Below are 20559 nucleotides of genomic sequence, written 5' to 3'. Positions count from 1 at the left end.
TGCATAACCTTGGGCAGGTGAGTCAAGCCACCTCTCCGGGCCTCCTTTTTCTCATCGGCACAATGGGCTTATCACCTAAAGCTTATCATCTAAACTGTTGAGAGGCTCCAATGGGCTTCTGCCTGCAAAGCATGTGGCAAGCACAGATCAGTTGGCCAACAAGTGTTGGGTCTTCTTACAAACAGTGTAGAGGAGGGCGCCTAGCCAGTGCTCATCCCACAATCATTCTTCTTCTCATGACAATGCAAGAATTCAGATTCCCGGGGCGCCTGGGTGGCTCAGTGGGTTAAGCCTCTGCCTTCGGCTCAGGTCATGATCCCAGAGTCCTGGGATCGAGCCCTGCATCAGGCTCCTTGCTCAGCAGGGAGCCTGATACCCCTCTCTCTCTCTGCCTGCTTCTCTGCCTACTTGTGATCCTTCTCTCTGTCAAATAAATAAATAAATAAATTAAAAAAAAAAAAAAGAATTCAGATTCCCATTTGAAGGGATGAGAAACTCAGGCCTCAAAGAAGCGACAGGACTGATTAAAGGTCCCAAGGCCTTGAGTGGCAGAATGAAAATCGGGGGCCGGATCTCCCAATGCCAGGTCTCCAGGCCTCTCTGGGACACCACCCAGCCCCAAGCCAGGGCCCCAGCATGCCCCCACCCCTACCCTGGAGTCCTCACCTGTGCTCTGTGTCTCCAGCAGCTTATGCATGGAGCTGTAGGGCCCGGCTGGGATGTTGAGGCTGGTGAGCGTGGCCGTTCCAGAGGTGGGGGCCACCTCCACCAGCGCTCTTTCCTTCAGTGTCTCTGGGGGAGGGCTGGTGTGCACCGTGGGGTACACCTTCCCGCTGCCCACAGTCCTGCCTGACGCCTCAGATGGTGACCTGGGAGGGGGTGCCTGGCAGCGGACTGGCTCTAGGTGGCAGTCGGCATGGTAGAAGCTGTGCACAGATTCTGCGCCCCCCGGAGGGCTCCCGGATAGGGCAGGCGTTGAGGGCGGAGGCAGCATGAGCCGGCGGGACCCACTGGCATCCCGGTCCTGAATCTCAGGGCTGGCCCGCGGGGCCCGCAGCGTCCCATTGCCCAGGTGGTAGTGGTGATGGTGATGGTGGTGATGGTGCACCAGGTGGTGGACGGATGGACGGCGGTGAGAGCGAGAGCAGCTCCCGCTGGGCTGGGGCTCCTGGCTGCTGTGGGGCACTGGGCCGCTCAGCAGCCCAGCCCGCACGCCCACTGCCCGGGAGACCTGGGCCAGCCTGCGCGCCGCTTTCCGGAGGATGTATACCAAGTACTTGAGCAGCTCCTCGTAGCAGCTGCCTGGCTCGGAGAAGCTGGCCAGGGTGCTGGCATTGGACAGAAACCGCACGCGCTGCTCCCGCATCAGCTGGCTTTCCCGCTGCTTGGTCTCTGAGAACTGCGTGGCGATCACCACCAGGCACAGGTTGATCATGAAGAAGGAGCCCACCTGTTGGGGTGGGGACAGGAAGAGGAGATGTCCTGAAGAAAAGGGCACTGCCAGGCCAGTCGCCACATCCCAAGCACTCCTACCCGCCAGGCGCTGGGCTCCGTTACTGTCCCAGCATGATCTCATTCTCTTTATTCTCGTGACAGTTTCGAGAGGTGGCACTTTTATAACCTCCGTCTGACGGGTGAGGAAACAGGCTCAGAGAGGTCAAGGCATTTGCCCAAAATCATTCAGCGAGCGCACAGCGAAGCTGAGACATGAACCAAGCTCCATGGAATTCCAAGGCACGGTTATTGATCATAATGGTATCCCACAAAGATTTCTCCCAAATTCCCTGCCCCCAACCACAGCCAGCCGTGGAGATTCTGAGCACCCCTCCCCAGTTCCCATTAGAAGCAGAGAAGGCTGTAGAGATGAATGAAATCTTGGGGACATGGGGTTCTCATGTTGGATTGGGCCTTTGAGGTCTTGGCAGAAACACTATTCCCAAGACTCCTGCCTCGAATCCCACATCTAGCTGCATGCCTTTGGGTGGGACCCTCAACCATAGGGCCTCACTACCCTCCTGACCGTTCGCCGTGCCTGTATCTTCTTTCCCTGTGCCTCTCCCCTCCCCCAGCCAGGTAATGCGCTGAGCCCTGATCCCTGCAGACTAGCCAAGCTGCCACCCCTGACTTGCCCACACTCCCTTGTCCCTGTCCCCATGCCTCAGTTTCTCCAGGACTCCAGGATAGCCATTGCTGGGACAATAATCCAGAGTGAAGGAAATGAATATTTATGGTGACAGAGCAGATTTTTTTTTTCTAGATTGTGTCCTAGTAATTATGATAATTAGCTTCACTAATATGATTCCAGAGAGCTGTTTGGAAGATTTTTCACGGGGTGTGTGGGTGGAAACTAGGCCCCTTACCACCCTGTCTGCATCCTTCCCCTCCTCCAGGCTCACAGAAGGAAGCATACTGAAAAGACCACACTTCCTAGAGATGCTGGCCTCGATGCCCCCCACCGTGATGGTGGGGGATGGGAACAGGAACCAAACCTGGCCTCTCGTCCACATGCAAGGGCAGGAGGGCATGGCCTAAATGATGGTTTTTTCCTAGGACCCACGCTCTGCCTCTCCCAGAGCCGTCTTAGTAGGTCTCCATCTCTCTCCAGAGTTTGCCCTAGGTCCCGAGTAGATCTTAATCTCTGTCTTAATCTCTCCTTTCAGTATCTGTCCCTTGCTCTGGCTCTGTCACTTGGTGACCTGTCACTCTGTCCTCCTGGTGACCTGAAGAAGGGCTGGGCTTGGAGCCTGTAGTCTGGGGTTGAATTCTTGGGCTTCTGAAGCTCAGAGTTCTCCTTTAGAAGATGCCCCCCCCCCAACGCCCACCCCCCGCTTGCCCCACCTCCCCTTCCCGACCAGATCCATCCACTGCACACGTGGAACCCATGATGGGGTCAGACAAACGAGGAAACGTGGGTTTCCCCTCTGCAAAATGGAGATGATAATGGGATCGTGGTGAGGACTAAAGGCACCAGCACATACAAAGTGTTGAGAGTAGGAGTGGCGCATCCTAAGTGCTCAAAAAATACTAACTACCAGTAGTAGCAGCTCAGTTATGAACTGAGAATGGTAGGGATGACAAGCATCAAACACGGGGACCCTTGACTCTGTCTTCTGCCCTTGTGAAGCCTTTGAGCTTCTGATATGGAAAGAACAAGAGGTCGTGTAGTGTTTCTCAACACTGAATGCCAGGGAGTCTGGATGGTACGATTCTGTTTGCAGGACAGTCGTGTCAAGACGCTTACCGTCTCTCCCCAGCCCCCCAGCCAAATGCTAGTAGTGCTCCCCTTTACCTCGTGACCACGCTTTGCTATTTCCCAATACACTCTGGGTTGAGAATCACCCATTTTACTGATAAGGAAGCAGAGGCCTAGGGTGGGGCTGGGGGGCTCATGGGGAAAGACTTGCCCAAGGTATTAAGTGATAGAACCAAGCCTTGACCGTGGATTTACTCCTGACTCCTCACGACAAGCGCCCTCTCTACCTGAGTCTCTGAGGGACCAGTCCTGAGACCGAGCTAGCCTTCCCCTCTCTGGACACCTCCCACCGGTTTCCCCAGGACCCCTCTTCCCACAGGGGCCCAAGGAATCACTCACGATGATGAGGAGGATGAAGTAGATGAAATTGTAGAACGAATGAGCATCCATGACAAAGTACATGATGTCGACCCAGCCCTCCAGCGTGATGACCTGGGGAGGGCGCAGAGGGAGAGGCTGACTTGGTGGGGGTGGTTAAATCCTCCTGCGATCTCCTCGGAGGCCCCAGCCCCCTCCCAGCCCTGAGGACCGCCCGCTCCAAGGCAGGACTGTGTCCTGGTGCTTGTGTTCCAGGGAACGTCTCGGTGCCCGGGCAGTCCCACCTGGAAGATGGCAATCCAGGCGTAGCCAATGTTGTCGAAGTTGATGGCGCCCTTGAAGGGGTTGTGCTCCCCGGCGGAGCAGTTGGTGTAGTACTGGTTCCAGTTCACACAGGTGGTATTGCTGGAGCTGTTGTAGGCCTCGTAGTCCAGGCCACAGGGGGGGCCGCCGCCGCCCTCCCCGCGCAGCGTGGGCACACTCCTGCACGAGCGCATGCCATTCTCCCGCGGCTGAGAGCAGATGAAGGGGTTCTCGTCCTCGTTCTCCGTCTGGTAATAGCGTTCCAGGTCCACACTCAGGGGGCTGCAGGGGGGACAGGGAGGAGCTGAGAAGAGGGGTCTCCAGGGAGACGCCCCAGGAAGGATGAGCTGCGTGGATGTAGTGAGACCTGCCGAGTGAGCTGGGCAGGAACGAGAGCTGGGCGTGCAGCAGCCGGGGGGCAGGGATTTCTGGGTGTGGGTTGGAGGGCACTGGGAGTGTGCAGACTGAGGGTGAAATTCTAGAGTCGGGATGGGGGAAGTTTATGCCCTAGGGTGACAGTACTCTAACATGGCTGCCCACCAGGCTCATGGAGGAGCTTGTAAGGATGGCCGTGGCCGTGCTGAACCCCAGGCCAATGAAATCGGAGCCTGTAGGGGACCCATGCCTCAGGAATTTTTTTTTCTAATTCCCCAGATGACTTCAATGTGTAGCCAAGTTTGAGAACCAGATGTGTCACCGATGTGCAGACAGCGATGTCAACGGCAGTGGGGACAGGGGTGGGTCCCAGCCCTGCAACCGTAGGTCCCCACCCACCTCCCCAACCCGGGCAACACTCACAGGCTGAAATTCTCCGGCAGGAAGCAACGGTTACGAAGCAGCCCTGCCCATAGCTGGACGCCAACGATGCCGAAGATGAAGAAGACGAAGAAGCAGAGCAGAAGGACATTGCCCAGCATGGGCAGCGTGTCCAGCAGCAGCGTGACAAGGATGCGCATGCCTGTGGGGGCAGAAGCCACGCTGGGGGTGCCAGGCTGGCCGGGCTAGGCCAGCTGCCATGGGCCTGGCAGCACACCCAGAGGGGGCCCATTGGGGTTTCCTGGGCAGAGACACCCAGTTCAAGCTGGAGGGGAGACCAACGGACACCTCTAACTCCACAGGCAGGCCTGGCAGCCCCAAGCCCCTGCCCACCGACCCTCTTACCCCATCCATATGAATCAGCACATAAGACCACCAAGGATGAGCCAGAGTGCTCGAGGGTTCCAAAGCTCCTCTCTCCTGCACCACACCCCTGCTAACATCCCACACCATCTCAGTTCACAAAGGAGGATCAAGGAGGCTCAGAGAACTGATAGGACTTGTCCAGTATCACAGAACTGCCCGGCATTCTGCTTCTAGATCCCACCGCACAATGTACACACACACACAGACACACACACTCAGACACACACACACACACACTTGCCTCTCACCTGACACAGTCATCTGACCTTCCTAAGTCATCAGTTATCACCACTGCAGTCTTTGGGGAAACTGAGGCAGAGAACTCCAGGAGGAAGGTTCGCAAGGAAGCAACCTCACTTCGAAAGCCAGACCCTCAGCAAGGGTCCAGACCCCCTGAGCTTCGCTATGGTTCTGAGCCCCCTGCTGGGTCCATTCTCTGTTGATACAGAGCCCCACATCGGAGGTGAGGAGACACAAGGCCATCTTCTCCAGCGACCATCAATTAGCAGGCAACCAGAGCCCCTCCCCCTCCAGACTTGTTGGGAGATACTGCCCTGGCTCCTCACTCCAGGTCCAGGATTCCATACCATTCCATACTCCACCTGCTCTGAACCACCCTCAGGCCACCAAACCCTTGTTATGCACAGAGATCTCTAATGGCTGGTTTTGACCTCCCAAGTGCCACTCATGGCCCCCTGCCCCTCCAGAGGAAGAAACTTCTAGGCAGCAGCTGATTAACCCTCCTGGTGCCTGCAGCCATCCTGCCTGGCCTTTCAAGCCCAGCCTTCTCACTCAGTCCCTCACCCCCTCCTCCAGCCTCATCCTCCTTCAGCTCCTCTAGGCTCCAGCTGAGATCAATTCCTCAGGGTTTGCATTAAGGGAATTACACCGATGGTTAGACAGAGGCCTATAAATCTGCCAGCCATCACCTGGGGTGGGAGGGGCGGTGAAAGCGGTCGGGCCCCTTGTCTGGGGCTCCTGTTAACACTAACGTCCTGAAGCCCAGAGGGCACGGAGCAGCACTGCCTACCCAAAGGCAGCCGCATCTCATATACACACACACATGCACACACACACACACAAACACACACACAGCACAGGCGGCTGCCGCTACATGGGGCACAGAGCCCCAGAAACATGCTCCTATCCCCCACCCCCGACTCCCGGGACCAAGGTGGAGACCATTTGCAGCCTGTGTAGGTTGGGGACTTGCAAAGGGGGCCTGAGCAAGGGTGGGGGGAGCCAGGATATAGGGGGAGCTAGAGCTGCCAAAGCTTGGCTGGCTCAGGAAACCAATGCGGTTTAATTTAGATAATGGTCCCGCAGTCAGTTGCGGCAGTGGGTTGGAAGGGGGTGGGAAGGAGGAATGGGACACAGGCGGAGGGTGAGACATGTAGTGGCCTTGTCTGGAGAGAAGTCATGCTCAGTGTGGCTAGTATGGTCTCACTCGTGGGAGCCCGAGTGCGTGAAAGGCTGTTCTAGCTAGAAAACGCCATTACATGCTGTATCCACCCCTCCTGGCCTACCCACCTCTCCTCCCCCTTCCCACTCACCCCTGTTCCCCTGGAGGGAGCTGTGCTCTAGCTGAAGGGAAGGAGTCATTTGAGACATGTCTGAGATTCTGACCCCCCAAATCAGGCTAAAATCAGGGGGACGGTGTTTTCAGGTAACTCTCACAGGGCCACAGGCCGGTTTGGGGACTCTGTTGGCTCCAGTGGCCCCAGCTCCCCACTGAGCCCTTGTCTGATGAGATCTGCCTCGGACTGCCAGGCCCTGATGAGGCCAGTGAGTGGTCAGGAAGTAGGGGTGGGATCTGGGGTTTCCAGATTTCCTCTGGGGGCTCTCCATCCAGGGGCTGAGGGCCAAGGGGTCACTCACTGGGCACCCGGTTAATGGCCCTGAGCGGTCGCAGCACGCGGACTGTCCTGACAGCTGAGAAGCTGACATTCTGCAGGTCCAGCGAATACTCCAGCATCCTGCAGGGAGGGGCCCAAAGGGAGGCCCTTTGAGTCTGAGGCCGCCATGGGGGTCAAAAGAGGTCAGTGAGGAATCTCGCTGCGGTGCGGCAGCAAACCTCTGACTCCTCCCTCTCCTCCACCAAGGGACCCCGAAGAGCCAGCTCTCTGTCTGGGGGCAAGGCCACCCCCAAGCCAAGGACAGATCCCCATGGAAAAATAAACAGAGGAGGACGTGGAAGCAAGGGCTTGAGCTTTACAGGCAAGACCACCTCGGACCCTGAGGGGACAGCCAGGAGAAAGCACAGCTGGAAGTGGGCGGGGCAGGGGGGGCAGTACTGGGGCCTAGGACCCTGTTCCTGGGGCAGGGAGCTCTCCCACCTCCAGCCCAGGCCCTCACCCTGCAATGACGATGAAGAAGTCAAGCCGGTTCCAAGTGTCTCCCAGGTAACACTTTTTCCCGAAGATACCCAAGGCCACCATCTTCACCACCATCTCCACGGCGAAGAAGGCAAAGATGAAGTCGTCAAAGGCCTGGTGTGGGGATGAGAGGCATTTGAAACTGGGGGGTGGGGGGGAAACAACCCCCCCCACTCCCTCCCCCACCAGTGGGGTCAGGGCCCCTCCCAGAGACATTTTAGCAGTTATTCAGCTGAGGATGCCCCTCCCCCAATGCTCCCCAACTCACCTGGAGGATCCGGCAGCGCTGGGAATCACAGGCGATGTCCTCACATGGCCGGAACATGCCCAGGGTCACACAGTTGAGAAGGATGACCAACATGCTGATACGCTCAAACCAGGTATCCGGGGGGGTTGGTCAAGGAAACAGCTGGCAGGGGTTGCAGCCGCACCTACGCCCCCCCACCCCAGCCCACCCCGGCACCTCCTGTTTCTCATCTTCCCCCCAAGCCCCCCACTACCCCCCGCCGCCCTCCGCCATCTAAGATGGGGCCCACGTGTCTGACCAAGCCCAGGCCCAAGCCCAGGCCCAGGCCCAGGCCCACCTTGAACATCACCTCTCCGCACCCAGCTTCCTTGGCTGTAAAGTAGGAAAAGCCACAAATACCCTGACTATTTGCACAAGCCATTTGGGGGATAAAATCGATCGTGCCTGTGGAAATGCCAGACACCAAGAGTGTGCTACTGAATCTGAATCCTCTTCTGTCCTACCTCCCGGGGAAGATGTGAGAAGCAAATGAGAGAATGCAGTGAATGTGTGACACAAACCTAAAGTCGGATTATGCCTGCCTTACAGTTTACCAAGCGCTTTCGCGCCACGCCACATCTGATGCTCACAACAGCCCCGAGAAGTATCCGGGGTGGATCACGTGATTCCCCGGAACCCAAGTGCACGGAGGCCCGGGAGAGCCCGAGTCCTACGCTGAAGGTCACGGGGAGAAGCCGCAATGGGACCGAGGCGTCCGAGCTTCCGATCTGGGACAGCGGCTGCCACAGTGGCTCCGGTGTGCAGGGGAGGGGCTGGCGGGAACGTGCAGGCACCGGTCAGATGGGCAGGGGCATGCAAGAGGGTCCACAGCAAGAGGGTCCACAGCTGTAGCTGTTCTCCACCACAGCACTGGAGCCTGTCACGCCCTCTCCAAGTGCCCACCCTGCCCCTGGCCTCCTGGAGCCCTCAGGTGGCCTCCAAACACACTCCTGCGTTGACACAATGAAGACCCACCGCATACCAGGCCCCGGGCTGGATGGGAGTCCCCACGCCACGCAGAGCCAGAGCAGGCAGTACTCTGCACACACGGACTGCGAGTCTTTCCACGGGGTGGATTTTAGTAAGGGCCTAACGTCCAGCCCATCAACGGGAGAACGTCCGAAGTGGGTTCTGGACCTTAGAAGGGTCTGGACGTGGGACCCTTGCTGGAAGTGATCCAGCATCCTCTTTTTCTCAAAGGAAATACGGGGTGGGGAGAACAGAGAAGATAGAAGGGAGCAGAGAGTGGAGACGGAGCAAAGGAGGGGCCTCAGGGAGGGGGTGGAGGGTGTCGTGGCGGCCCACCGCACGGCCCACCAAGCCACACTGCGGCACAGAGGACCTAGGGCCGGGGAATCTTCCTGTCAGAACCTCACTTCTGGAGTGTAAAGTCCCTGTCTGGGGACCCCAGGAATTTGCTCCCAGCTGGTCCCAGCCACCCCCCATCTCTGTCCTGAACCTCAGGCCACCCCACCCCGCGGCAGCTCAGGACACCCGCAATCCCCTCCTAGGCCTCTCTGCCACTTAGGCTCTTTGCCCTCACAATCCTTGCCACCGACAGGCACCCAAACAGGCAAGGCACTGCAGTTTCCCAAGTAGAAGTTTCCCAGAATAAGAGTAAACAAAACAAAACAAAACAAAACAAAACCCAAAAAACAGTTCTAGGTTTGGGGGGTAGGTAGATGGAAGGGGGAAATCAAGAGAATGTTCTGTTTCCTTGGAGCTGTTTTCTAGAGTGGAACCTGAGCCGAATGGACGTCTCCCCAGAAGGGGTGTCAGCCAGGGGTCACCCTGGAAAAAGGAGGATGGGGAGGGAGCTGTCTTGGGGTGATTCTCTGGAAAGGGAGGGACAATTACCTTCAAGAACAGGTCTGCATTCCCCAAGCTAGCCCCCTCTTCTCTGCAGGGAAGGGACCCACATGAGCAGTTATCTCTACAAGGGGGGGGCTGTGGGCAGTTCTCTTGGGAAGAGGGGCTCCTGGAACACCTATTTGGACCCCTTGAACGGCAGGGATGCTGCCACGCCCCAGGCCGTCTGTGCACTAGTCTCATCCCCCTTGCTGAAGCAGGGACACTCAGATACACGTTCATATCCCCTACGAAGGGGACAGTAGCTCCCGGCATGTGACAGACGATACGTGGAGGAAACGAACGAACGAACAAACGAATGATCAATCAATCGTTCAGTCTCCCTGCTTAGAAGCCACTGGATCTCCTGTCATGTTTTCCTGTCTTGTTTGCCTCAACAGGGATACACTGATAACAATGGGGGTGGGGGTGGAAGGGACATCACAAAGGGGCTGGGACTCCTTCTGTCCCCACCTTCTGGGGCCTCTTATAGCTAGATTCTGCCTCCAAATAACCCCATCTCCAGCTCTGGACCATGGAAACCCCTTGTCAGGGGTCCCCTTGGGAATTTAGCACATCTCAGGTTCATCTTGTTTGCTCTCTACCTTTCCCCATCCCTAAAGGTAACCGTTAATGGACAAGGAAGATACTAAGGCACAGGGACCTGGGGGACAATCTGAACTGAGAAATAATTAATGAGGATGGGGGTCTTTCACCCTTCTCAGGGTAAGGCTCGTTTCCTTGGGAACATGGCCTTATGTCACCGTGTGATGTTCCCTTGTTGCCATAACAACAGGAGGATGTGTCACCAGGTGGTGTGGATTTGTTGCTATGGCAATTAAAGGGACCCCCTCACACATGAACTCCCCTTCACCAGACTGCTGTCTTGTCCTCACGCAGGGAAGAGAAAGTAGGAGACCCACAGGTTATCAGGTTGGGGGGAAACCATGTGACAAATCCCCATGGCAACCAAGGGAACGGGAGACACTGGTTGCCATAGTGACTATGAGAGACCTGTGCAGTCACGTGTCTACTGTTGCTATGGCAACTGTCCGGGCTGGAGTGGATCCCAAAGGGGGAGGTGGGTAGGAGAGGGGAGGCTCTTTCTTATCCCCACAGCCCACCATCAAAAGCAGAGAAAAAGGAAATGGCAGGGTGAGGAAACCCACTTCCATCCCTCCTCCTCTTCTCCCTCCAGGAGAACTAGAGCATGTTATCTGTACAACTCAGTCCTCTCTGTGGGGCTTTATCTAGAGCCCTTGCCTAGCCTGGCAGCTGTAAGGGAGAGGGAGGTGGGGACAGGAGGGAGGAGGACCGGGGCACCTTCAGGGGCACGGGGGCCCTGGCGTGACTAAGAAGAGAAGCAGGCCCTCCGGCTGCCCCGCTCCCCAAACTGGAGCCTGGAGATCTGAGACAGAGGAGCACTGAGGAGGAAATGGGCCTAGACCCAGGAATCCTGGCCTCCTAGTATGAGTTGGGAAGGTGGGATCCTTGTCTCACCCGCCCCACAGAGCCACAGAGCGGCTGCCATCTATGGGGAGGGATTCTGCATTCCTGGGGGGTGGTGTGGACTATAGGGGCTCAGCAGTGTGGCCAGCACTGGGGAGGCGGAAAGGGGGATTCCCCCAGCCAAGCCCCCACTCCCACAGCCTGTTTCCCAGTGGTCTCCTCCGCTCCAGCCTGTGGGCGTGTGGGGAGAGAGGTTTCCAGCTGAACTGAAAACTGAAGCCCGAAGAAAGGCAGCCGGCCCCACCCAGAGACAGAGACGTGAGACCCAGAGACACAAGAGAGCCGGCCTGTTGGAATCTTTGGAAGGGGAAATAGGCCAGAAATCTGATTCAAACGTCCGTGACTCTCTGTGTGTGTGTGTATGTGTGTGAGCATGTACACACACACACACACACACACACACACACGTGTGAGCAGCTGTGTCTGTCGCCACCCTGGCTGAGGCAGGCAGGGTGGGGTGAGGGCTGCAGCGGGAGCGAGGTGGGGGGGGTGAGTGGTAGGGGTAATCCCAGGAATGGCTCCAGCTGGCACTGTGGGTGATGGGGAGTCCCCCAACGGTTCCGTGGAGTCGAGTGGGTGTGTAACCCAGTAGGAAGGTAAGGTGGGCCTGGGGCAGGAGTGCTCCAGGGTGCTCTGCTCCCCCAGTCCCGTTCAGTTCCCTAGCCCTCTTCCTCAGAACCCCCTCTGGAGAGTCTTGGGTTTTAAAATGAGAGGAGGGAATTGGTGAGGGCACAGGAAGAACACCCCCTCCCATTTCCTCTGAGGACCAAAATGGAGATTTCTCCCTAGGTAAGGGAAACAGGCAAACTTGGGGCACTGGGACAGTGGCATGGAAAACTCCAGAAATTCCTGGTGCCCCCTCCCCTGCAGACGCACACACAGTGACGCAGTCATACACTCACCCTCACTTCTGGAAGCCATTAGGGCTCCTGCCTTTCGGGCCTCCCCCTTCTCCTCCCCCTACTCCTGGCAGGCTCCCTTCTCCCCCTCTGGCCCCCCTCTCACTCCCCCTCTCGGCATCCCAAATGCCAGCCTGTGATTTCCAAATGAGAAAAAGCTGTGCTGGGCTCTGAGCTTGGAGAAACTCCTACACAAACTTCCAGATGTGACACAACAGCCGGAGAGGGAATGCTCAGGATCTCCTTTCCGGGAGGGGCGATGCACTCCCTCACACTTCAAGAAACACATACTGGAAATTCCAACTCGCTCCCCTATAACTGGGAGGAGGGGGGCCCTACTGATGGGAGTGCCCCTGGCACAGCCCCTGGCACTCCCATCAGTAGGGCCCCTGGTCTTCACAGTAGCAGCACAGGCACTTCTGAGCCTCTCTTCCTTTTGCTGCCCAACCCATCCCACACACACTCACACCCATGCAAACTACTTCCTACCTGGGTCTAGATCTCCTCTCTAGGAAACCTGGTGTGTTAGCGGCTACAGGAGGAGGGGCTGAGAAAAAATGGCAACAAAAGTCTGACTAGCTTCAGTTAGTGAGGGAAGTGTCCCTATGTCCCTCAGACTCAGAGGTACAGAGAATCTCATGGAACCAAGGGAAGCTTCACTGGTACCAAAAAGAGAGAAAGGGAAAGACTGAAGTCCAAGAGACAGCTCAGAGCCCCTCCGGTGATGACAATACAGGTTCACCTTGACACTCAGGTGTGATAGGATTGGTGGGACCCAGCACAGACACCCCCTTGGCCAAAAAAATTGTTCTCAACCCATCCTCAGCCAACCCAGGCTTAGTGACTTGTCTAGGCCTAGTGACGCCGCCGGCCCACATCCCAGACTCCCACTACCCCAGACGAGAGCCTGCTCCTCCACCCCCAAGAAGAGCACTGGGGTCCCACCTCTCTTTCCTCATTCCAGCCTTCTCCACTTGCTCCCTCTCAGAGCCCCTCAAGGAAGGAATCTGGCCCCAGACCATTCACTAGCCCCTAGAGCTAGGGCAGGTGGGAAGATGCTGGCAGAGAGATATGGTTGTTTTAGAGGGGGAGGGAAAGGAGAGATCTCTCTACATTCCCTGGACTCCTGAGGAAGAGGGGAGGGGGATGGGCTTTCTACCATTCATGAAGAGGGTACGTGGTTAGGGGTAGAGAGGAGAGATAACCAGAACCCGTCTTCTCAGATATATTTGCTCCCCATGTCCATCTCTACATGGAGAAAGGGGCCTAGGGGGTAGGGGTGCGGACGGGGGGAGGAATCAGACCTCTCTGAGACCCCCTACCTCTCTCTCTGCAGTTCAGAGAGAAAGGAAGAAGGGATAAGGGATGGAGTTAGGGTGTAAAGAGGGGAGCTTCCTAAAAACCTGCGGGGTGTAGACGGTGGGGGTTGGGGGGGACACAAGCTCACATCCCTGCTTTGCGCACTAGAGGCAGCAGAGCTGCAGAGAGTGAGGGCGGCACCGAGCTCCCCCCACTTCCCCCAAAGCAGAGTCCCGGTTGGGCTCTTAGGCTTTGTAAAGCCTAAGGGAAACCTGAGTTCTCCCACCCGGGTCCAAAAGAGCCTCTGAGCTGGGAGGAAGGAGTTGGGAGAAGCTTTCAAGACCGGGGATGGCAGCGCACCCCCCCTTTCCTTCCGGCAGTGACGGGACCCACCCCGGAGCCTGGGAAACCTGCATCAGTCAAGCTGGAGCTTTGTGCTAGGGGCTGGGGGAGAAGCCAGGGGGCTCAGGGGGCTGGGGTCTCCCCTATCACTCCAGATCAGATGGAGGATAGGGGGCAGTGCCAAATCTACCTCCCCAGAATGTGGGGCTTACATTCCACAAACCCAGCCAAGGAGTAGACCCTGGGGTGCTGGACCCGAGTCTTCCTTAGCCAACCAGCTTCCAGCCTCACTGTTCCCCCAATACTTTCTCCAAGGCTGCGGTCTCACATACCTGCCCCGCCATCAGGCGGGAGCACTCTATTTGTGACAGGGTAACTTGGACAGGCTTAATCCCATCCCCCGCTGGTCGAAGCTCTCGACAAAGTCTTTCCCTCCACAAGAAAAAAAATCTAGCACAAAACTCCCTAACCCCAACACAAAGCACCCCGCGCTGAATGAAGAATTGGGGAGAAGGGAGGAACTCCGGGCAATGGGCTCCAGCTGAAAGGGTCTCAACTCCAGCCCTGGGGGCAGACAGCTTCCCCTTCACCACCACATCTTGTTCTCATTCTGCGCCCCTGACATCAGCCGCCGCCGGAATCTCCTTGTTGTGCCTCCAACCCGCGGGTGGGGGTGGGGGAGTTAGGACCTGGTCCCCGCCCCCCAACATTTCCCTCTGGGTCAGTAGAAACCCCGGCCTCGAGGACCAGGTTGGGGGCGGGGAACAGACCCTAGAATCCACCTCAAACTTTGGAGCAGGGGCCGGAGGGAAACCCAGAAGATCGCAGTCCCCCCTCCCCCGTCCCCGCAGCTTCCTCCCTACCCCACCCCCCAAACTCGGAAACCCAACCCAGCTCGCTAACGGGCGGCGGGCGGAGTAGAGCTCCCAGACTCCCGAAGCTTCCCACATCTGGAGGATGACGACCCTCCCCTGCCCACATCTGGAGAGCGTCCAGCTACAAACCAGCGGGGCACGTCTCCTCTCTTTTCCTGGCCTGGATCCCAGCCCCCCAAGGAGGACTGAGGTGTGTGTACCGAGGTGGGGCTCGTCTGGGGTATCAGCCAAACCTGCTCGCGTCTCCGCTCCCACTCTGAAGCCCCCTCCCTCCCTTAGCAGCCCCCCCCCCCACTTCTGCCCACCTTCCAGCTCACTTCTCCGACTCACCTGGCTTTCAGTCCCCTCCGGCGGCGCGGCCCGCCCCCCTGCGGACCCCCTAGCCCGGCCGTCGTGCCCTGGAGGATATGGATTACAGACCGTGCGGAGACACCAGCTCCGCGGGCGGCTGTCCTGGCTCAAGTAGAAGAAAACCACCGGGGCCAGCGCCGGGTACGGCAGCCCCTCCGCCTCGGAGTCCGCGCTGCCCGGGTCCTTTTCCGCCGACCCCGGCCCCGGCCGGCCCCCGGCCCCCGACAGGTCGTTGAGCCGCATGAAGCTCCGGGGCTGTCCTGACTCCTCGGTGCCCGCTCCATCTTCCTCCTCGTCCATCCTCTGGCCAGCCGGGGCCCCAGGCGGTCTTGAGAGGGGCGAGCGGCGCCCCTCAGAGGAGGTGTCCTCACGCCACCGGGGGGCCCCGGCGGGGGCGCATCTGGGGGGCTCTAGGGCGCAGGCTGAGCCCCCGGGAGGGCCAGTTCAGCCCAGCTTCCCCTGCCCGCAGGGGCATGCTGCCCGCGGGGCGCCGGGTCGCAGGGAAGCCCCGCCCGGCGCGAGTCCCGCTTCCCCAGGGCTCCTGGGGCCCCCTGGGCCAGCCGGCCGGCTCCCCCTCACTTTGTTCCGGCTTCTTCGCTTCGCGCCCAGGCTCCGGTCGCCCGATTCGGCGCTACCTTCGGCGAAGCGGCCGGGAGAGGGGGAGAGAGAAGGGGGTCGGAGAGCGGGGGAGATGGGGGGGCGCCCCCTCTTCCCGCGGCGCAGCTGGAGCAAGATCTAAGGGGTCAGCATCGTCCCGGCTCCGCGCCAGCGGCGGCTGGGGGAGGGGAGGAGGGATCTCTTTGGGGTGGGTTTGGAGGGGGTGGGGGGCGGCTCCTTCCTCCGCCCCGCGGCGGGCTCACGGTCTGGGAGGGGCGGGGAGACGGTGGGGGGCCGTCCCGGGCGGGGGTGGAGGCGGAGATGCCGCCGCCGCAGCCGCCGCGGTGGCTGCCGCTGCCGTAGCTGTCGCCGGCGCCACTGCCTCCTCCTCCGGCCGAGACGCGGAGCGAGCAAGCGAAAGCGGCGGCGAGGAGCCCAGCTCACACCACAGCTGGATCCCTCACTCCAACTTCAAGCCTCGGCCCCGCCTCTCCCCAGCCAGCCTCGCAGCCAATCGCCGCGCGCCGCCGGCCCCGAGCCGCGCGCCCATTGGCGGGCCGCCGTGGCAGTGAGGGCGGGGGCGCCGGGGGAGAGAACCACAGCTGGAATCCGGTTCCCACCCCAAAGCCCAGGACCGCCCCTCTCCCCTCCCCTTGCCTCTGGGTCCGCTCCCGAAGGCCATAGCCAATTAGACGGCTACCCAGACCGAACCCACTTTCCTATTGGCCGCTGGGGTCTCTGGGACTCCCCTGGAGGGAGCCCCGGGGAATCAGAGTAATCCGCGCCGGGTCCTGGGATAGCGCCACCGACCCCGGGGTATTCTTTGTCCACGACCCCTGAATTGGACCACAGCCGGAGGGTGGGGCTCAGCCCTGGGCGGGCCTGGAGAAGAAGAGAGGCCGGCGGCCGGGCTGTGGGGTGTGACTAGGACCCCAGAGCGAAATCCTGGGTCTCCACCTAATTAAATAGCCCACCCTGGAGTCGAACCTGGGAGCTGGACCGAAGAAGGGGAGGCACGGAACAGGACATCCCAGGGGTAGGGCTTTGGCATTTGGGGGGCGGTCTTGCGGAAATGGGAGGAGCCAAGGGAATTCAGGGGCGTGCAAGGTCTGGGCGTGGTTTCCAGCAACCTCTTGGCCTTGTAGACCCCTCTCCCAGGTCCACTAATGCGACTTTGACCCTGACCTTCTAACCCTGATCCAATGACCCTGACCTCACGTCGGCACTCCTGAGCTTCATCCCCTCTGGCGCTAGAGATCCTTTGAAGGCTCTGGCTCTCTCGCTGCGGCTTCGCGCTTGAACACGTGGCCTCAGACAGGTCATGCCGGTCTCAGGACCCGGGCCCCCCAGAGCAGCTGAGGAGCAGAGAGAGGCTCCCGCGAAGGGACCTGCAGGGGCCTCGAGTGTGTGGGAGGGGGTGGAAGCATGGAGCTGGGCTTTCTGAGTCTCGACTTGCAGAGTCTCACTAACCGCCCCCCACCCCCACAACTCCGTGCCTCAATTTTCCCTCTGGATTTCCAGCACGGCTGGGAGGCCGTGCGCACACCTCCCCTCTACCCCGCGCGGGTCCTCGAGGATCTGTGGCTCTCCGCGCGCCCTCACTCACGTGCACAGCCTGGGCCTCACCCCGCCCCACCTCCCCGCGTCCCCGGGCTCAGTCAGCTCCAGCCATCTCTCCCCGCCGCCCACAAGGCTGCAGGTGCCCGGGAGCAAAGCGCCGCGGGAGTGCTGGGCGCTGGAGTGTGGTGGGGCGCGGAGGGCATCTAACATTAGGCGTCGGGGAGCACTTCCCACCTCTGAGAAGGTAGACACGGTGACGAAATCAAGCAGGTCAGTCAGTTCTCTGTCTCTGAGACTTCGGGGCGCTGACGCCACTGCGGAGAGGCAGAGGCAGGCACCGGGTGACCTCCCTCCCCCGCTGTCCACCCCTCCCCCACCGACTCCCAAGTCGGTGCGCCCCACCGCGCAGCCCCCGAGCGCCACCGGCCGCCTGGGGTGGGTGTCTCAGCTCCATCGAGGGCGGGTTGTAGGGAGTGCAGTGGGTAGGACCAAGTCGCTGCAGCCTCCCGGGTTGCCCTTTCGCCGAATCCGGGCGCTGAGTTGTGCAAATGAGGCCGAGCTCATTTGCATTTCATGCTAATGAGCAGATCCCTTAAGTGCCTTTCCCTCCTGGCGGGAGTCTCTGCTCTCATTCTGCGTGTGCCCTGCCAGGCTCAAACTCTCAGCGGTCTTCTGGGAGAGGGGCCTATTTCTGGTTCACTCCACGCGTCTGACACCTTGGTCGCTCCCGCAGGTCCGCAGTCTGCCTAGTCGGTCGGTCCTTCCCCGACAGGGTCAAGAAGCCCCAGGGCAGACACCGGGAGATAGTGACTTTAATCATCCCATCTTTGCGGAGGGGACAAGGAGCTGAGAGACACACGCCCAGCCGGGTGGTCAGGTTTCCTGGTGGTCGGCAGGCCCCACACCTCTATCACCCCGGCCACCTCGGTCTCTGGGCTGACCTTTGTTCTGGAACATACCCAGAGAGAAGCCAGGGTGTAGGGCCGACACACATTTAGGACTTGGGATGATCTGCCACCTAAGGCATCCTGGCCCCTGGGGGAGGGGGCACCCAGGGGGACTCTGACTTCCAGTCAGAGATGCTCTCTTCCCCTGAGGGGGGCAAGGGGAGGAGGGAGGCAGGACCTACAGAGAAGCAAGAGGAGGGATGAAGCCATCTTGAATCCCTACCCTCCAAATCTCATCTCTGCCATCGCCTCCTCAGAGCAACCTTTTTCAGCAAGTGCTGTGGTGCCTACTATGTGCCAAGGTGCTGAGGACACAGTCCTGAGCCAGACAAGGATCTGGAACCTCATGGCACTTGATCACGTGTGTAGTCATGAAATGATGGTCTGTCCCTCTGGGCTCTCTGCTCCCTCAGACCAAGGGTCCATTTTGCTCTCCAGAGCCTAGTCTGGTCCAGCTTGGCACGGACTCGGTACTTAATAAATCTTTGTTAGATGAGTGAGTAACTTCGGTCGGGGGGAGGATGAGGGACAGGAAGTTCCTTGGGCCCCCGTTTCCTCACAGTATTCAGGCCTCCGTGTTCTCTAAGATGATGTCTGGGTTTGAGGGACAGCCCTTCGCATAGGGCCTGCTCTGCCAGCCTCCCTCCAGCCCCCTCCAGCCCTCTCCCCTTTACACCTCCCGCACAGCCTGGCTGGCTCCCTCAGGAGCTGAAACACTCTTCCCATCTGTGAGGGGCTCTGCTCCGCGAGGATACATTATCTCATGACATCACCTGGCAACCTTGGGAGTGGGGTGGTGGTTGTCCCATTTTTAAGATAAGAAGACTGAGGCTCAGACAGATGAAATTAGTGAAGTGACTTCTCCAACCGGGAGGTCCCATCTCCCCTGGCGGTGGCCCCCGTCTCCTCCGGGACAGCCCTGTGTAGAGCAGGGACCCTACACAAGAGGGACCAACCAAGGGAAGAGCGGCAGCAGACCTAACCACCCTTGTCTGAGCAAGACTGCTGTTCAGCCTTGCCCTTGTCAGAAAATGCTAGCTCTCCCGGAAGCCTGACCTGTTAAGGCCCTGACGCCTTCCTTTGAACTTGTTAAAGAATCCCTTTGTCGAGCGCATGCCTGGTACCAGGGGAAGGGAAAGAGGACACAGAGCAGAGGGAAGACTGACTGGAGAGGGGTAGGACACACCAAATGCAGCCCCTTTCACAGCCATGCCTGTGCCTCCTGGGGGAAGAGGGAGGCTCAGCAGTGTTTACAGTCTCCTGAAGACCTCGGGAAGAACCAGGTGTGCTGTCGTCTCAGACCAGCCTCTGACCCTCTCTGGGCCTTGAGGATCTATCCAGAGATGGTCAGAAGTACCTGACTTGTCACCTTACTCATGAGGGTCAGTGAGATGGAGACAGAGGGTTTTGCAAACTGCCTAAGACTTTCCAGAGCCAGGGCTGGTGCTGCCAAAAAAGCCACCTGTGCTTCACAAGCTCTCCCTTCCCCTCTCACCACCCCCCAGACCCAGCTCCACTTGCGGGAGCCTCAGATTTCCTGCCCGAGGCTGAGCAGGCTCCAGCCAGAAAAGGGCCACCTGACCTTGTTGGCCGGAGTTCTAATCCCCTCCAGATGGGCCGGTGGCTTGCACCGAGGACCCAGCTGCCCAGTCAGAGCTGAGCCTAGTCCCACTGACTGTGTGTGGCTGTGTGTGACCGTGTGCAGACCCTGCCGTGACGATTTGGTCTCCCACTCCTCCCCACTGCTGACATCCCCACAAGCAGCAGCCCCATTCCCCATTCGAGTCTTATCTCTAGCAGCTTCTTCTGGCTGTATTGCTTGGCTCTGGGGCAGCAAGGGTGCCCAGGCTCAACAGACCCCTGAAGGTGTGGGGAGGGAGACAGCTCCTTCCCCTTTCCCTGCCTGTCACCCCCATCCCGCTACACCCACCCTCTCTGAAGCACGCTTCCCACTGCCTTCCCCCAGGTGGAAGCTAGGTGGGGTTTCTGGGGTCTGCGAAGAAGACGCCAAGGGGAGGACTTGTGAGCATCTGAAGGCACAGGAGGTGGTCAGAGGAAAGCACCGGCCTCCCCTGCAGCAGGAAGGACTCAGATTTGGAGAAGCACTTCCAACCCAGTAGATGTTCCAAATGACAGAGAACCCTCCTTGGACTGGTTTGTGTGAAAGGAGGGGCACAGACAGTCTAAGCTCCCACAGGGAGGCCTTGCTTGGCTCCATCCTGGGATAAGGCTGGAAGCTGAATGGACACCCCAAAGTAAACATTCCTGGCCCTGAGAACAGCAGCTCCTGTGATATACCAGAGCATATGCAATGTCACCATTCCCTGAAAAATGAACGCTCATTTAAAGCATCCCCCTGCCCCTTTCCCCTGCTTAAAACAGGATCAGTGGGAAAGACAGGGCAGGCTCCTTTCCGAAGCCTGTAGAGGGCCAGGATTGGCCTAGCCCCTCCAGGCTGAGTCCATACCCGAATCCCCCACCCAGTGGTCATCACGGGCCCCCCTGGCCTGAGTTTCATTAAAGCTGCAATAACCACGAACTGGGGAAGCATCATTGGAGAAGGCGGAGGGGTCAGCCAGTGGCCCCCTCTCACAAGCAAGGTGGAGGCCCCGAGG

At 59.1% G+C, this 20559-nt stretch overlaps 1 protein-coding gene across 27 annotated transcripts in view; it reads right to left on the bottom strand.

Moving 5' to 3' along the window:
• The window catches only part of CACNA1G (calcium voltage-gated channel subunit alpha1 G), a 62437-nt gene extending 46702 nt beyond the window's left edge, over positions 1 to 15735 (bottom strand). For all 27 annotated transcript variants that reach the window (XM_059148515.1, XM_059148527.1, XM_059148535.1 and 24 more), the window contains exons 1-8: positions 14900 to 15735; positions 7700 to 7812; positions 7412 to 7545; positions 6935 to 7032; positions 4673 to 4832; positions 3856 to 4156; positions 3593 to 3685; positions 667 to 1450 (exon numbers count right to left, since the gene is read on the bottom strand). In XM_059148515.1, coding sequence (XP_059004498.1) covers positions 667 to 1450; positions 3593 to 3685; positions 3856 to 4156; positions 4673 to 4832; positions 6935 to 7032; positions 7412 to 7545; positions 7700 to 7812; positions 14900 to 15140 — 1924 coding nt within the window. In that variant the 5' untranslated portion in view covers positions 15141 to 15735. The remainder of the gene's footprint in view (positions 1 to 666; positions 1451 to 3592; positions 3686 to 3855; positions 4157 to 4672; positions 4833 to 6934; positions 7033 to 7411; positions 7546 to 7699; positions 7813 to 14899) is intronic.
• Between the last annotated feature and the right edge of the window lie 4824 nt (positions 15736 to 20559).

Source organism: Mustela lutreola, chromosome 15, assembly GCF_030435805.1.
Source record: "Mustela lutreola isolate mMusLut2 chromosome 15, mMusLut2.pri, whole genome shotgun sequence".
In the NCBI taxonomy this organism is placed as follows: Eukaryota; Metazoa; Chordata; class Mammalia; order Carnivora; family Mustelidae; genus Mustela; species Mustela lutreola.
The sequence above is the reverse complement of the archived record's forward strand: the minus strand, read 5'-3'. Positions and strand labels throughout refer to the sequence as shown.